The sequence below is a fragment of the Barbus barbus genome, assembly GCF_936440315.1.
Source record: "Barbus barbus genome assembly, chromosome: 25".
Taxonomy (NCBI): domain Eukaryota; kingdom Metazoa; phylum Chordata; class Actinopteri; order Cypriniformes; family Cyprinidae; genus Barbus; species Barbus barbus.
The window spans coordinates 2,152,733-2,171,487 of NC_136753.1; the positions used below are offsets into that span (position 1 = coordinate 2,152,733).

The 18,755-nt window shown below is 37.0% G+C and overlaps 1 protein-coding gene across 1 annotated transcript; it reads right to left on the reverse strand.

Moving 5' to 3' along the window:
* Positions 1 to 325: 325 nt before the first annotated feature.
* Positions 326 to 9,382, reverse strand: LOC306844823 (protein-glutamine gamma-glutamyltransferase 5-like). The gene is made up of 15 exons (XM_079377217.1): positions 9,229 to 9,382; positions 8,401 to 8,580; positions 7,214 to 7,456; positions 6,209 to 6,327; positions 5,996 to 6,124; positions 5,738 to 5,915; positions 5,310 to 5,445; positions 4,738 to 4,841; positions 4,263 to 4,502; positions 4,142 to 4,186; positions 3,776 to 3,823; positions 3,476 to 3,682; positions 2,685 to 2,848; positions 1,978 to 2,114; positions 326 to 1,068 (listed from the first exon to the last, which is right to left on the reverse strand). The coding sequence occupies exons 1-15, from the start codon at positions 9,233 to 9,235 to the stop codon at positions 918 to 920; spliced, it is 2,088 nt and encodes a 695-aa protein (XP_079233343.1). The 5' UTR covers positions 9,236 to 9,382; the 3' UTR covers positions 326 to 917.
* Between the last annotated feature and the right edge of the window lie 9,373 nt (positions 9,383 to 18,755).

Here is an 18,755-nt window from a genome sequence, read left to right on the forward strand (position 1 = left end):
AAACTATTAGGGTTATGGGTAATCACCTCCCTTGGATTAATTCTAAACTTATTAGTCTTTTTAGGCTAAGAGATTTTAATTATTATTAAAATAATTTATTGATTATTTTAATGTTGTGGTGCTTTTTTGTTCTTTGTTTTCCTCCAATTAATGTGTGTGTTTTGTTGTTTGGTGTTTTTTATGGATGTAATGTTAATTTGTGTTCTGTTTTTGTAGTTTTTTTGTTTGTTTTTTTGTTACTATGTTGTGATTGTGATACATTGTGGGACCCCCTCGAAAACGAGATGTCAAATTTCTCATAAGGATTAAGGACATGACAGTTTTTAAGATTTAAAGTGTTTAGTTTTTATATTTTAACACTAAGGCAATGGTTGGGGAAGTAAGACATATGCATAAAAGACAATTGAAAAGTAGCACAAAAAATTATGAATGCACTGTAATAAATTTCCAGGACAATTTTACCATCACATCATGTAACCCAAAAAGTCAAAATGTTACCTAAAATCAAACCCTAGAACACAAAAGTACCCAAAGTCAAAGACGCACTCATGTAGTCTGATGTCTTTTTTCTATTTTTGAGCAGGGATTTGTCAGCGTTTTTCTAAAATACTTGTAACATCAGTATTTGAAATATTTGCTCTCACTGAAGCGGACAGTCTGTGCTGTGAATGCCTTCTGCTGGAGAATGCATGTGAACAGATCTCAAACTAATATAATGCATGCAAATGTTAAGAAAAAATAATAATTTTCAGGCTTGTGCCTAAATAATCTTGAATACACAACTCAGAGTGAATCAAGTCAAAAATATTTTTTATAGTGACATTAAAATAATTAAAAATCAATTAATTCTAAATGTGTTCCAAGCACTAGTGTAGCACTTCATGAGGGTGCACAATCATTTCTGAAGGTGTTTGACTCTAAGATGCTTGAACATTGATGGTCTTGAATCCGTGCAGGACGGTGGGAGGATTCTCCAACACTAAGCTAGCAGAAAGCATCTTAGCACCCGCCATCCTCGGAGTGAAACTGGTGGGCTTCTTAATGGTTTCTCGAGGCTGGATCGTAAGCCTGAAATATAAAACACAGGACATTTAGGACAAAAATAGGCAAGCATCACTATTACTGCTGCTCATGTTTAGGTTTAGTGATTTACAAAAGAGTTTAAAGTGTATATAATGGTGTAAATCTGCAGGTTTAACATACAAATGAACTCACATGGGTTTCTGTGATATAGCAAGTGTGTAAAAAGAAACTTCTAAAAGACACTGTAGCAGTGAAACTGATGTCAAAGATAATCATGTTAAAAAATCTCAAAAACAACCCCTCCCACTGATTGAAAACTGTATGTACTCGACTGTTTGACGCCAAACAGACTCACTCATCAGGCATGTGAACTAAAATTATCATGACAATCAAATCTCCTTCCATAATTCCACTGTTACTACTGTAAAATTAAAATAAATGAACATGGGATCTATTTTAAGTGTAAGATTCTTTCTGTTATTTTGGTAATTATGTGATGTAATGTATAATGTGACTTTATTGTAATTGCTGTATTGTTAAGTCACTATGGCATTTTTGTTGCTATTGAATTATGGTTAACATGGTAAATTCTGAAATGGTTTTGCAGACTTGGGAAACTTGTAGGAAACTTGTAGGAAGACAGAAATGGATTAAACTTAAGGGTACTGTGTGTCATTTTTTGGATGTTAAAATACTTTCTCTTATACAAATTAGGATGCAGATACATTTGAAAGTTGATTCTTCTGAGAATTGTAACAATGTGACACTTCCTAAACATTATTCTGTTTATTTGAGCATTCCAGCCTGACACATTGTATCAATAAATGGTGTGCGTTTGGGGGCAGGGCTGACCAGTGGATGAAAGGGGAAATGAGTGGGAAAACCTGTTTGTGTGAATCATTTGTTGATGCTCAGAAAAGAGCTTTAAAGACTCAAACAACACACTTTACGCACCTCATTTGAGCCTTCTCCTCCAACAGTCCTGAACCAGATACGGTCAGTTCTCCGCTCACTGCAACGTTGAACGGGTTCGTGAAGATCACCGTGGCCAATTGTGGTGTGTTATTGATGACCGATAACTCATTTTGAATCTGGAAGAAAACACTAATTGCTTTAGTTATTTTTTACTTGTGAATTTAGTTATGCAAAAATGTAATTCTTTATGTGAAACACATTCTAAAGATATTCATAATGTACATTTTAATGCATTATATATTTTCAGAAATAATTACAACCAAAGTTAAAATGCATTACAGTATTTAAAGATTCCTTACATCTGAAGTTGGTTGTCATGCTTTAATGAATTATATTTTCTCAAGGTGTAACAATGAAGAGAAATGTATTGTAATAATATACACAATTATTCATGAGTTCAAACAACGCATTATAAGGTGCATTACAAGGCATAACTGATGTAATAAAAATACTATTATAATGCATTATTGATAAAGGTTTCAAGTAAATTGTTACCAAAGCACATAATCTCTATGATTGCATATCTTTGAGGAGATAATGTAATAATAATAATAAATTAAAAACATCTAAAACGGTGTAATTTAGTCACAAAACGTCTTGTTGTTTCTTACAAAAGGGGGCAAAGGTAGTGGAGGTCATGTTTCTTTTAAAGCTTGTATAAATGTCTATGTTAGGCCAGCATATACCTGTATATCAAGGGAAGGGGTGCGGATGCTGAACTCCTCTGAAGCCAGCACTCTCTCCTGAGACTTCACATCCTCAATAACCACGGCCAGGTTAACCAGAGAATCCTCTGCAGCCTCCTTCAGCATGTACTCCTTGAAGGAGATCTCATGGTGTATAGTCACAGCTGGTGGAGTACAAGAAACAGCAATCAGTCACGTGACCTCACAATTCTTAATGAATCATTTCACCATGTTTTTGTTGTAAAAAATCATGTGGTCCAGATTAATGTTTTTACTTTTGTAGAATAATTTTGTTGTGCATACTGGCTGTGTGCAATGTAATACTACTCTATCTACTATTAAATAAACAGTATGCATTCCATGATAAATATTTCACAGTAGTATTCTACATCTTGGTCACATAACTAGGGATGTAACGATGCACGTAGAGCACGTAGAGGGGTCTTGTTTTGCCACAGGATAAAGACATTTTAATAATGTATATCTGCAACATTTGTCAGGCACAATAGATGTTAGCATCAATTTAGATGTTATGGATTTAAGTCCATTCATCTGAACCCAAAATCAGCAGTTTGTCATTTTCCATTTTGTTTTGTAACTTTATATGGCTTTATTGTTTTAAACAGGAAAATCAGTTTCTTATAAACCAATATTAAAATCAATCACGATAAGATTGTGGAACAAATCATAATATCCCTGTCATATCGTCCAGCCCTACAGCAGATAAATGTGTAAAACACATACAGATTGTGATTTTATTGTTTATAGGTACATTTTTGCAGGATTCTTACTCTCATTTGGGCCGATCTTCACGTCGTCGTGAGCCTCCCAGAAGGTTCCAGTGGGATTGCGGTTGTACTCCTTGTTCTGAGCGTTCACGTGTTTTTTCAGCTGTTTCGGAGCGGCCTCATTGTTAGTGATTGTGACATTGAAAGAAATGTTTTCTCCGACTACAGGGGCTTTCAGAAGCTGGAGAGAAACTGCAACGCCCTTAAAATCTACATGAAATGACACGATAGATCATTATATTTAGTCATATTACTGAAACAAACAAAGAACAGTGTAAAGGAAAAACAAAGGCTAGGATTTACCCTCTCTTTCCACAGCAGCTTCAGGTTGAAGACGGTATCTTCTAGTATCTTAGATGAATAATAATTGTTTTTAAGAAATTCATACAAATATTTACATAAAAATATTCTTAAAATTGATTTAGTTGGCTTTGAATTCATTTAATAGTTTGTCATGTGTGTCTTTTTTATGTTAAAATGTTTCCTCGACATGTTCAAGAAAGAAAAAAAAACTTTAAAAAATGTTTACGCAAAACAAAGATTATTGGAGTATGTTTTACAAAAAAATACTTGAAAATTTCAGTGTGTTAATTGCCATTTCCTTGTAATTATTTTAGAAATTTACTGAAGGAAAACAGCTTTAAACATTAGAAAGCTAGAATGACTTACCAGCAGCGCTTGGTGCAAGAAATGGTGTACGGGATGGTAATTCAACTAAATGTGAAAGAAGGAGATTTTTGTTTGAAAACAGTATGTTTTTGTCTCTCTTTTTTAACATTCTTTCTCTTACCATTCTCAGTTTTGTATTCAGACGTGACGTCCTGCATCCTCATGGATCCTGGATGTTTGGTGGAGATCAGGGCTCCAACTCTGCGTTTATCGACCGTTTTTGATAACACCTTCCCATCTCTGACGATTATCATATGTACATCCCCATTCACTTCTGCGTAAACGAACGGCACGTCGTATTGGGCGTCCACCTTCTGCTCATAAACGGCTTTAACAGCAGCAGGACCACAGCGGAAAATTCCTGTGACAGAATATGGACATTTAAGCATGATTATCATTAAAATCCCAGCTCAAAAAAATAGCATGCTTTGGAGGAACTGAATAGGATTCTATGTAAGCAGCTCACTAGGTTTTAAAACAAAGCCCACAGCTAAACTGGCCCACTAGACCAGTACTAACCAGCATTAACCAGCCTATATCTTTTCTGCGAGTTTTCCATATGCATTAGCCTTGTAAAAATCACTGTAAAGACAGACCTGCGCTCTTCTCTTGTGGCGTGGCGTCGAGAACCTGCCATCCATCATATCTTCTACCCAGATCAGGCCTCTTCATCCAACTCTCCACCCACACATGGAAGTTCCTGAAAAAGGCCAAACACTTTCAGCTCACATTCTGACATTAAAATGCAAGGATGCATTAAACTGATCAAGTAAAGTCCTTTATAATGTAAAAAAAGATAATTAGATTTCACATAAATGGTGTTCTTTTGAACTTTCTACGTTCAGTGTTTCTAAGTAATCAGAAATGTTTCTTGAGCAGCAAATCAGAATGATTTCTGAAGGATCATGTGACACGGAACACTGGAGTAATGATGCTGAACATTCAGTTTTGATCACAGCAATAAATTACATTTTGTAACAGTTATTTCAAATTGTAATAATATTTCACAATATGACTGTTTTTACTGTAGTTTTGATCAATTAAATGCAGCCTTGGTGAGCAGAAGAGACTTCTATCAAAAACATGAAAAATCTTACCGACGCCAAACTTTTGAACAGTAATGTATGTTTTAGCAGTATATCTACAGAGACATTGTAGCGTAACTCACCAGATGCTATCCCCGCCGATTGACAGTTTTTCCCCCGTCTCATTGTAGTATTCCTCGATCACCATGTTTCTGTTTGTGTCGTGAGCGGAGTTGAAGTTGGTGATGACTCTTGTGGGAATGCCAAGGGCTCTCATTACTATAACACAAACAAATGCATTTGATATTGATTATCAGTAGCACTAATTAAATTACCAATGACCCATTAAAGTACTTCACCTAAAAATAAAATAATCTGCTCTTTAAAACTTATAGAAAGTTCAAAAGAACACCATTTATGTGAAATCTGAATCTTTTTTTAACATTAGAAATAACTTTATTTCAACTTTAGATTAATTTAATGTGTCCTTGCTGAGTAAAAGTATGAATTTCTTTTAAAAAAATCACATTGACCCCAAACTTTTGAATGTAATGACTTTTATTTGTCCCACCTGTACACATGACAGCAGCAAACACCCAGCACTGTCCGTATTTCACAGGTCTGAATTGTGTTTCTGCCCACATCCTGAGAATATCTGCGCTGCCGGACCACTTTGAAGGGTTGACGCCACCGCTGTAGTCACCTGACCAATTTCCCATTAACACTCCTTTATCATCATTAGAGTTCACCTGTTTAGAAACAGAGAGACTATATTAATACATGAAGAGAGAGAGAGAGCAGAGAGGAGAGAATGTGAGCAGATCCTCACCATCGCTGAGATCACGCGCCCGATGTAAACCGGATTGCTGCGGTTCTGTAGATCTTTACCCATATCTGCTTGATGTTGAGGACTCAGCTGCAGCAATTTCATACAGATGTCCAGTATCCCTTTTTCATACTGAAAACACATTAATGCATGATAGGAGTTAATGTGAAGCTGTTTTTCAGTGCTGAGCTGTCAGTCAATGGTCAAACATCTCACCTGATCAAACGACCAGGGTCTGGAGACGATGTTCCCGGGGCTGCCTTTAAACAGCAGACCGATATCACTCTTGACATATTCGGTCCTCAGATCCTCTGACTCCAGGAACACTGAATCAGCTGCAGAAAAACACAACCGTTTGTTTGTTTTGTTGGTGATCTTTGTGTAAAGACAATAAAGGGAAGCAGTAAAGAGGCAACACATTACTGGGATTTTAGAGGTGTATCAAAAGGCAGCACATGCAATGCAATTAAAGACACCAACTACTTTTTAAAAGATTGTTTGTTTGTTTCTGAAAAAATAATACTTTTATTCAGTGAGGATGCATTAAACTGATCAAAAGTGACAGTAAAGGCATTTATAATGTTAAAAAAGATTACTTGAATTAAATAAAGGCTGTTATTTTGAACTTTCTATTCAACAAGGAATCCAGAAAAATGTATCTCGATTTGAACAACAATATGAAGATGTTTTCAACATCGATGATCATGAGAATCCTTATTAACAATTAATTACAAATTGTAATTGTTAATAATTGAGCAGTAAATCAGTATATTAGAATACTTTCTGAAGATCATGTGACACTGAAGACTGGAGTAATGATGCTGAAAATACAGCTGCGCATCACAGAAATAAATTACGTTTTACAATAGATTCACACAGAAAACGGTTATTTTAAGTTGTATTAATATATCACAATATTACTGTTTTACTGCATTTTTAATTAAAGAAATGCAGTCTTGATGAGCAGAAGAGACTTCTTTCAAAAACATTCAAACATATTGCCAACCCCAAACATTTTACATTTTGCTTATTTGTGTCCTACAAACATGAAAGATTTTCAAATCATGTCTCTTGTCGGGAAGAGGTGCTTCTTCATTTACTTTTCTAAGCGATCAGACTTAATGTATTGTGATTTGGATTAGCAAGCAGCCAAACCACACAGCAGCATGCTAAAAACCACTGTGATTTTCAGCTTGCCAACTAAGAGCCTACAGCACTCACCTTGGCACCAGGGGTTGCAGAGGAGCGTGAACTGGCCGAGAGAGTGTGTTTTCACATTCAAGTGGGCCTCGACTCTCATCTGGAGCGTGTAGACGCCGATAGAAGCAGACGCAGGGCTAGACAGCGATACTGAAAGAGCACGGGGTCCAGTCGGGTTCAGGACGCTCCTCTCCAGAGCTGCGGTCCACTGAGTCAGAGAGGGCTGTGCAAACCTGGAGACTGGGACCTCCACAGACAGCGGACCTGCGGTGAGAAGAGAGTGTCAGAATACTGCTCGAAAATAGGGTTCTGCAAGTCAAATAATATTAAATTTCCCCATAAAGGGATTGATTTAATAGGGAACGTAACTTTTAATGTATTTAGTTAATACCAGGGCTATTCATTAGTTATAGTGAACTAAGCATAAAAATTCTCGCTATTTTAAATATATTAAATGTTAGGGCTGTCACGATTATTTTGGTAATCGAGTAATCGGACAATTAATTGTTATGACGATTAATCGGATAATAAATAATAATATATATATATATATTTTACAATAGCCTTTGAAATGACTTAAAATAGGTAACATATATAATATCAAAGAGGCAATAATTAGTTTAAATAAAATATCAAAAGCAAGTAATTATATTTTATTGAACAAACGTGTTAAAATACATATTGCATTATAAACAATACAGCTAATGTACATTATGCATTAAATGACACCAACAGCCTGATGATTGTTTTACAATTCACTGCCCGACCTAATCCTTGTTTAATATTTTTTGTAATATAATATTTTAATAATATAATATTTAATATATTAAAAAATGGCAAAACACAATTTGCACTGAAACTAAAATGAAAGCAAAAAATGTAATAATAATCAAATTAAACATATTAACAAAAATATAATAGTATATCAGTGAAACTAAAATAACACACAAACTGCTTTTACAATTGCATATTGGAATAAACCTCAAATATATTTGTTTTTATAGTTTCATCTTTGACTTTTTCATAGCCATCATCATTTTTAGTCAAAGTACTGCAAATAATTACATCGGTTACAATGTAGTAAGTCACTCTGGATCTGACTAACTAACGATTACTGATGCATTTCATCATAATAGAGGGAGGGTGATGTGAGATGAGGTTGCATTTTCAATTCACACACCCACACACACACAAGCACTCATACATACCTAGAACAATTTGGAAGATCAGTTTTTCCTTCAGTGGATTGAATGGTCGTCCATCATAGTTGATTGTCACTGTAAAGGCCTGTCCTCTCCGCAGAACCAGAGTGCTGGAACTCAGACCGTCAGTCTTGTGGCGGGTCTGGTTTTGCACCTTTTGCAGGTCGAAATTTTTAACTTTGAACTCTGTGTAAAAATGAGCAAATGTGATATTAATTCTCAGGGACATGTTTTGAGACAGAGACAGAGAGAGAGAGAGAGAGAGAGAGAGAGAGAGAGAGAGAGACAGAGAGAGAGAGAGAGAGAGAGAGAGAGAGAGAGAGAGAGAGAGAGAGAGAGAGAGACAGAGAGAGAGAGAGAGAGAGAGAGAGAGAGAGACAGAGAGAGAGAGAGAACTAATTTGATGTTGCAAATGACTAAATATAACAAGCAGAAACTGAGTTTTATTATAAATTAGCATTAAAATAAAATATGATGATTATTATTATTATACAAATATAATTATTTTAATAGAATTTAGAATAAACACTATTTTAAATGATCAGAAAAGCTGTTTTATAAGCAAATAATCAACTTAACTGCACAACTAGAAATATTTAAGTGTTTAAAATAGCAGTTAATGATTTATGAGTATAAATGTATATTATAAATAGTTTTCTTAATAGCATAGTAAAATAATCAGAAATCTAAAAAGATTACATGCAATAGTAAAGATTAATGCAATAAGTTCTTTATAAAGTCATAAATAGAAAATTAACTCAAATACTATGTTTTTTTGTAAAATACCTTGCTGATAAACTAGTTAAAATTATAATAACAAAAAAATGATCTTACCGTCCATGATATGCAGCAGTGTTGTGGTCTGAGGTTTGATTCAGATTGACAGATTATTGGGCTTTTATACAGCATCCTTCTGCCTCTCCCCTTACACTGAATTTGTCAGACCACATTCACGTGAAGTCCAAACATGCCAACTGTTACAATCAGCAGAACCAACACCTCACACTATTACACAATCACACACGCGGGTGGATTCATATGTGAGTAATACACACATATCTCTAGACAGACATGTTCAGTGGGACAAAAGTTAGATCAGGACAGACGATAAGCAAAAGTGCACAGCTTTTGTCCCGCTGTGCATGTATACTGTAAAAGGACCTGTTAAGAGAAGTTTAAACAAAATCACAACAATATGATGCTTTCCCTGTAATAGTGAAGAGTGTGGGAGTGATGTGAGCATCAGTGAGTATAGCACCAGCAGTTTAAACAGTTACAAATGAGAGAATCAGTCAAAATTAGGCTGACATTACTATAATACATGTCCTCCACCTTCATTAAGTCATATGTAGAGTTATCGGATGCGCAAACCTGTGGTCGATATAAACAAAGAAATCCTGGAATACTAAAATTTATTTAAAGTATATTTTCATTCCATCATCAGAGGAATAAATAAATATATAAATGTGCCTGGGGTAGATTATTTACAAATTGTAATCTGCTATTAATTACAAATTACATGTCAATATCTATCTATCTATCTATCTATCTATCTATCTATCTATCTATCTATCTATCTATCTATCTATGATCTATCTATCTATCTATCTATCTATCTATCTATCTATGATCTATCTATCTATCTATCTATCTATCTATCTATCTATCTATGATCTATCTATCTATCTATCTATCTATCTATCTATCTATCTATCTATCTATCTATCTATGATCTATCTATCTATCTATCTATCTATCTATCTATCTATCTATCTATGATCTATCTATCTATCTATCTATCTATCTATCTATCTATCTATCTATGATCTATCTATCTATCTATCTATCTATCTATCATCTATCTATCTATCTATCTATCTATGATCTATCTATCTATCTATCTATCTATCTATCTATCTATCTATCTATCTATCTATCTATGATCTATCTATCTATCATCTATCTATCTATCTATCTATCTATCTATCTATCTATCTATCTATCTATGATCTATCTATCTATCATCTATCTATCTATCTATCTATCTATGATCTATCTATCTATCTATCTATCTATCTATGATCTATCTATCTATCTATCTATCTATCTATCTATCTATGATCTATCTATCTATCTATCTATCTATCTATCTATCTATCTATCTATCTATCTATGATCTATCTATCTATCTATCTATCTATCTATCTATCTATGATCTATCTATCTATCTATCTATCTATCTATCTATCTATCTATCTATGATCTATCTATCTATCTATCTATCTATCTATCTATCTATCTATCTATCTATGATCTATCTATCTATCTATCTATCTATCTATCTATCTATGATCTATCTATCTATCTATCTATCTATCTATCTATCTATCTATCTATCTATCTATCTATCTATCTATCTATCTATCTATCTATGATCTATCTATCTATCTATCTATGATCTATCTATCTATCATCTATCTATCTATGATCTATCTGTCTATCTATCTATCTATCTATCTATCTATCTATCTATCTATCTATCTATGATCTATCTATCTATCTATCTATCTATCTATGATCTATCTATCTATCTATCTATCTATCTATCTATCTATCTATCTATCTATCTATGATCTATCTATCTATCTATCTATCTATCTATCTATCTATGATCTATCTATCTATCTATCTATCTATCTATCTATCTATCTATCTATCTATCTATCTATCTATCTATCTATGATCTATCTATCTATCATCTATCTGTCTATCTATCTATCTATCTATCTATCTATGATCTATCTATCTATCTATCTATCTATGATCTATCTATCTATCTATCTATCTATCTATCTATCTATCTATCTATCTATGATCTATCTATCTATCTATCTATCTATCTATCTATCTATGATCTATCTATCTATCTATGATCTATCTATCTATCTATCTATCTATCTATCTATCTATCTATCTATGATCTATCTATCTATCTATCTATCTATCATCTATCTATCTATCTATCTATCTATCTATCTATGATCTATCTATCTATCTATCTATCTATCTATCTATCTATCTATCTATGATCTATCTATCTATCATCTATCTATCTATCTATCTATCTATCTATCTATCTATCTATCTATGATCTATCTATCTATCATCTATCTATCTATCTATCTATCTATGATCTATCTATCTATCTATCTATCTATCTATCTATCTATCTATCTATCTATCTATGATCTATCTATCTATCTATCTATCTATCTATCTATCTATCTATGATCTATCTATCTATCTATCTATCTATCTATGATCTATCTATCTATCTATCTATCTATCTATCTATGATCTATCTATCTATCTATCTATCTATCTATCTATGATCTATCTATCTATCTATCTATCTATCTATCTATCTATCTATGATCTATCTATCTATCTATCTATCTATCTATCTATCTATCTATGATCTATCTATCTATCTATCTATCTATCTATCTATCTATCTATCTATCTATCTATGATCTATCTATCTATCTATCTATGATCTATCTATCTATCATCTATCTGTCTATCTATCTATCTATGATCTATCTGTCTATCTATCTATCTATCTATCTATCTATCTATCTATCTATCTATCTATGATCTATCTATCTATCTATCTATCTATCTATCTATCTATGATCTATCTATCTATCTATCTATCTATCTATCTATCTATCTATCTATGATCTATCTATCTATCTATCTATCTATCTATCTATCTATCTATCTATCTATCTATCTATGATCTATCTATCTATCTATGATCTATCTATCTATCATCTATCTGTCTATCTATCTATCTATGATCTATCTATCTATCTATCTATCTATCTATCTATCTATCTATCTATCTATCTATGATCTATCTATCTATCTATCTATCTATCTATCAATCTATCTATCTATCTATCTATCTATCTATCTATCTATCATCTATCTATCTATCTATCTATCTATCTATCTATCTATCTATCTATCTATCATCTATCTATCTATCTATCTATCTATCTATCTATCTATCTATGATCTATCTATCTATCTATCTATCTATCTATCTATCTATCTATCTATCTATGATCTATCTATCTATCTATCTATCTATCTATCTATCTATCTATCTATGATCTATCTATCTATCTATGATCTATCTATCTATCATCTATCTGTCTATCTATCTATCTATGATCTATCTATCTATCTATCTATCTATCTATCTATCTATCTATCTATGATCTATCTATCTATCTATCTATCTATCTATCTATCTATCTATCAATCTATCTATCTATCTATCTATCTATCTATCTATCTATCTATCTATCTATCATCTATCTATCTATCTATCTATCTATCTATCTATCTATCTATCTATCTATCTATCTATCTTATCTATCTATCTATCTATCTATCTATCTATCTATCTATCTATCTATCATCTATCTATCTATCTATCTATCTATCTATCTATCTATCTATCTATCATCTATCTATCTATCTATCTATCTATCTAATTTACTGTATTTATTGACTGTAATTAGGCATCTGAAAAAAATAATAATAATGAAGTGCTTTACTATTTTTCTGTCTTTCTTGTAAAACAGTAAATTTGGAAATTCAAGGATAAGTAACTGTAATTTAATTATGAGTGTTTTAAAATGTAATACGACCTAATTAGTAAATACTTCATTTTTGGAATCTGATTAATCCAGATTACACATATATATTTGTTTTTGCATTAAAGTATGACAATGGTAAAATCGTCTTGAGGAAAAATATTGCAGTATTAACGGTTCTTTAAAAAGGCTTCATTTTCTTCAAGCAATGTGACTAATGCAATGCAATCTTTCTTTCGTGCGATTCACCCTCATTGACGATATAATCTATGTTGCAAGAATAATATTACTGATTTTTTTCCTTGTTCTCCAAGTGTGTAATTAACCTGCATTTAATATCAACTGAATAGCCTTGATTTTCACATCCCAACATCTTGATGCACAGTCACGGAAAGGGCTCGAGATCACACACTCTTACTCACACCAGTGAGACTGAATATGAAATAAATCATGACAGATATAAGAGATCAGCGTGCAGAAGGTGTGGTGCTGTCAGCCTGGTCTGAGTTTCACGTTGGGTGACACCCAGGTCACTCCTGTACTCTTCCTATTTTCATAAGAAATCGAATTATGACACACTCGTTCAGTAGCAGGATTACAAAATACTGTATTTTACACATGACGACATCTGCACGTATTAGAAAAAACATTAGTGGTATGTACAGTATCTGTGGTGGTGAAGAAGATTTCACAAGACATGAACAAACAAAGATTTTCCTGTGAGAAAGTATGTACAGTAGATGTCTGTTTAAACGTATTTATAGTTATTATGCGGTCTGCAGATGTTTTTATAAAACAAACGTAACTTTTTTCATGGCCCATATCTGTAATGGAAAAAAATCAGGTGTGGTGTGATTTCAGCTGCCGATTATTATCCTACACACAATAATTTAAGTGAATCAATCTTTTTTGCAAAACAAATTGTTCTGGTTCTTGATGTTCTCAGCCAGTTTATAGGCTGTACAAGCAAACAATCTAGGTTATTAATCGAAAAAGTTACAAGTTCGAGGCCCTTCCCAATATAAACACACCTTCAGTGCAGGTTTCTAAAATTACTCACTCTTCACAAAAGCCATTCAACAAACTGAAGTGGATCATAAAGGCCTTGTACAAAAGCACTCTTGCTTCTGACAGATGAGGCTGTTAAACCAAAATCACACCAAAAGAGTCTGATGCTTTAGAAAGGAAACAAACGAGTCTTAATGTCAAGTGAATATCAATGAAAGAACAGCTGTTAAAAATAATGCTTCTACCAAAACCAGGTTTAAAACACTTCACAGAAAAGCCTGTTTTGGGAATATCTGGAGTGTCTTTACGGCCTGAGATAATTAAGGGAACAATGAATTAATCAACAAAACATTACTTTACTTTATTGTTTATTTTCTGCTGTCCCTGGGCAGGTAAACAAATAAAATAACATACAATATTACATATACACCACATAAAACATCACAATATATATATCCAGAAATGTAAGATTAATAAAAACAATATGTAAAAAACACCGAACTTACAACACAGTCTTTAGTGGTTACAGATTTGTGCTGATAGTAGCCAGTGCTTAAGATTGGTGAAGCTGTCAATGCTTCGGGTGTTTGTAGGTAAGGATTTCCATAACCTCACTACTCTAACCGAAAACGCTGTTTGACCAAAGGCTGTTTTTCTATCCTGCGGTACTAAATCTCCCCTAGCAGATGCTCTTGTCCTACCGGCACTGCCGTTATGGCATCCCCTAAGAGGAGGGGGAGCAAGATTATGAATAATTTTGTACATCAGGCATACATCACTGTAAAATACAAAATTTGTAAAAAATTAACTTTTTCAATATGGTACAATAATGATAGTCCCTTGGTATTTTGTCTAGCACTTTCAGAATGTGTTTATGAAGAGAGTACACAGGCTTAAGTGTGGTCGCACCTGCCTGTGACCAGGCTGTTACACAATATAACAAGTGAAGGAGAATCAAAGTATGTAGTGCAGCTGATTGAGACAGTTGGTGCCTGATGTTTTTAAAATGATTTAGATCAAATTTAACATTATTTATAACCTTTCTTACTTGTTTTTTAAAAGACAGGTGTTGGTCAATTATTATTCCTAGATACTTGACGTGTCACACATTTGATTGCGTCACCATTAAATACGATGTCTGGATTCACAGAGTTGTGTTTTCGTGCAGTGAAATGCATGCAAAAGATCCTGCTTACATTAAGAGACAAACAAGACTTATTTAACCGATCCAAGACTTCCACCATTGCAGATGTCAGTTTGCTTGCAACAAGTTCTTTAGTTCTTGCATGAACAAAAAGCACAGTATCATCTGCATACATTAGAACGTTAACACCTGGACATACCTGAGGGAGATCATTAATGTAAATACTAAATAAAATGGGTCCTAAAATAGACCCTTGAGGGGACCCCTATAGGACAGCTAGCAAAAGAAGATCACTTATCATCCACTCTTGTACATTGTTTCCTCTTAGTCAGATATGATTTCATCCAGGTCAAGGCAGTAGCAGATCAATTAAAATTCTGAAGTTTGGAAATTAAACAGTTATGATTAACGGTGTCAAATGCCTTTGCAAGATCTAAAAACACAGCACCAACAACACCACCTTTGTCAAGTTGACTTCTAATTTGTTCGACAAAAAAACAATTAGCCGTTTCTGTAGAATGGTTCTTTCGAAACCCAAATTGCATCAGATGTAAATTACTTCACTTTCATTTAATGAGAAACTAATTGGTCACAAACTACCCTTCTGAAATTTTCAATGCTATTGGAAGGATACTTATGGGTCTATAATTTGATGGGAGAGTCCGATCACCTGCTTTAAAAATAGGTATCACTACTGCCGCCTTCCAACACGATGGAAAACAGGAGTTCCCTTCCAGGAACTTCGAGCTGCGTCGAAAACGCATATGGGAACGCCTTCAGCGTGACCAGGCTCTGAATATGATGTGTAATCAGTCAAACAAGGGCGAGGCGTCACGGGCGGGGTGACGTCACGACCAGGAAGCATATAAGCACGTGCGGCGGAGCCGGCTTCAGCTTTTTGTCATTCAGCGAAGCGCTCTGTGTGTGTCAGTCTTATTTACTGTTGTTTGTCCTAGTTTTAAGTGGAAAGCATTCGGTATCATGCCAAAGCCAAGGGCAAGCTCAGGGGTGAAGCTTTCAGACCATGTTTTGAGTCGTGTGTGCATCCTTGCCCTCGCTAAATCATGCGCGAGGAAACACACGATTTGCGCGTGGTCTGCCAGGGTGCGGAGCACGCAAAATCGGTCTCCGCACCCGGAGGGCTCTCTTCGAGAAGGGAGCCTTCGCGAGCTCCCCACGCGGTGCCGGTCCCGCTGCTGCCGAGGCAGAGCGGCGGCTGCACTCGTGGGGCTCGCAGGCTGATCTGGCTGGCGAGTGTGAGACGGGCATGTCCCTATCTCCTCCCGTATCAGCCAGATCTGGCGCCCCGTCTCTCGGTGTGGAAGCTGTCTCTTCCCCCGAGACGAGGGCTCAATGCTTCGTCTCTCTTCCTCTGAGGAGGTTGATGTGACGAGCGTTCACGAGGTTTCGCCGCCTCTGTCACCCCAATATGATATAACTATGAAAGCTTTGTAAGCTGCAGTGTTTGCACAAGCATAAAATGAATAAAGCCGGTCCCGCTTCTGCCTTTAAATCAGAGAAAAAAGACAGAGCGGCGGCTGCGCTCGCGGGGCTTGCGGAGAAAAAAAAAAAAAAAAAAGAGAAAAAGGCTGATCTGGCTGGCGAGAGTCAGACGGGCATTTGCATGTCCCTATCTCCTCCCGCGCCTGATCTGGCGCCCCGTCTCTCGGTTCAGAAGCGGTCTCTTCCCCCGAGACGAGGGCTTGACGCTGCGTCCTCCGAGGAGGTTGATGTGACGAGCGTTGACGAGGTTTCGCCGCCTCTCTCGCCCCAGAGAGCTACTTCTACACAGGAGCCTTCCGTTTTCCCCGATCTCCTCACCGAGGTGTCGAGATCGCGGGTGAAATCTTTTCGTCCCGGCCAGTCGTTCCCGCGGGAACTGAATGAGCGCGGGTATGCGGCGATGATGCCGCGGGTTGAACAGACGCTTGCGAGCTATCTGTCTCCCTCCACGGCATCGCCTTTGAAGGCTCCTGCTCTGCTTACAACATCTTTGGTGGGCAGAGGGTATGCACGCTCTCTAAACTCAGGTGGCTGCTGGGCGGGCGCAGCCTCCTCCGCATACCAGCTCCTCGCGCAAAAGGTCCTGACGGGCGAGCCCCAGGACCGCGGAGGGCGACCCCTACTGGGGTGGAGTGGCTTGCACCGCCGCACTCGGTGACCATTTCACCTCGGTGCCCTCTAGGGACTTGTCTGCTGACCCTGCCGCTGTTCCAGGGCATAGCCGGTCCCAGCGAGTATATTTCTCAGGTTTGTCCGCCCGGCAGTGCGGAGCCGAGAAACTCGCCTCAGCCGTCAGATTACGCGTCTCCTGCCGGTGCGCCGCTTCAAGACAGCGGTCTGGCTGCGCCAGAGGTCAGTCTCGAGAGACTGATTCCCTTAGTAGAGCATTTGACAGCCTGGCAGCGGCTGCCGAATGTGTCTCCTTGGGTCCTGCAGACCGTAGCGAAAGGCTATCGTATTCAGTTCGGCGGTGCACCCCCGCCGTTCTGCGGGGTTGTTATGACTGCGGTCCGCCCCGGGCAGGCTCTGGTTTTGGAACAGGAAGTTGGTACTCTGCTGAGGAAGGAAGCCATCGAGTTGGTTCCTCCTCACGAGACCCAGTCCGGTTTCTACAGCCGGTACTTCATTGTTCCGAAGAAGGATGGAGGGCTGAGGCCCATACTGGATCTGCGTCTACTGAACCGCTCAGTCAGAAAGCTGAAGTTCAGGATGCTTACTATCAAGCAGGTCGTGACTCAAATCAGGTCCGAGGACTGGTTTGTCACGATAGATCTCAAAGACGCATATTTCCATGTTTCCATCCTTCCTTCTCACAGGAAGTTCCTGAGGTTCACCTTTGGGGGCAAAGCGTACCAATATCGGGTTCTTCCCTTCGGCCTAGCACTTTCACCCCGCACTTTCACCAAGTGTGTGGATGCGGCACTGGCCCCGTTGCGGCTTCAGGGCATCCGCATACTCAATTATATCGACGATTGGTTGATCCTCGCTCAATCAGAGCGGTTGGCGGTTCGGCATCGAGATGTCGTTCTCGCCCACATGAAAGAACTGGGGTTGAGACTGAATGCCAAGAAAAGTGTGCTTTCTCCGGTTCTGAGAATCACTTATCTAGGCGTGGTGTGGGATTCGACCACGATGCAGGCACGATTGTCCCCTGCTCGGATCGAGTCGATCCTTACTACAGTCAGGAGAGTGCGAGAAGGCCAGTCACTCACTGTCAATCAGTTTCAGAGACTGCTGGGGCTCATGGCAGCTGCGTCCAGCTTGATACCTTCTGGCCTGCTGTACATGAGACCCCTACAGTGGTGGCTCAAGACCAAGGGGGTCTCCCTGAGGGGAAACTCACTCCGCGCTGTCAAAGTGTCACGCCGTTGTGTCCGTGCCTTCGACATGTGGAGGAATCCTTGGTTCTTGTCCCAGGGCCCGGTGTTGGGAGCTCCTTGTCGCCGCGTCTCGCTAGCGACGGACGCTTCCCTCACCGGTTGGGGTGCGGTCATGAGTGGCCACCCTGCCCGCGGTCTGTGGAGAGGTTGCCACCT

Excerpts from the sequence above, each read along its gene's own strand:
- LOC306844823 (XM_079377217.1), bottom strand. Across the intron at positions 7,457-8,400 it reads GATCTTCCAAATTGTTCTAG|GTCCGCTGTCTGTGGAGGTC; the intron begins GTATGTATGAGT and ends TTCTCACCGCAG. Across the intron at positions 6,328-7,213 it reads CTGCAACCCCTGGTGCCAAG|CTGATTCAGTGTTCCTGGAG; the intron begins GTGAGTGCTGTA and ends GTTTTTCTGCAG.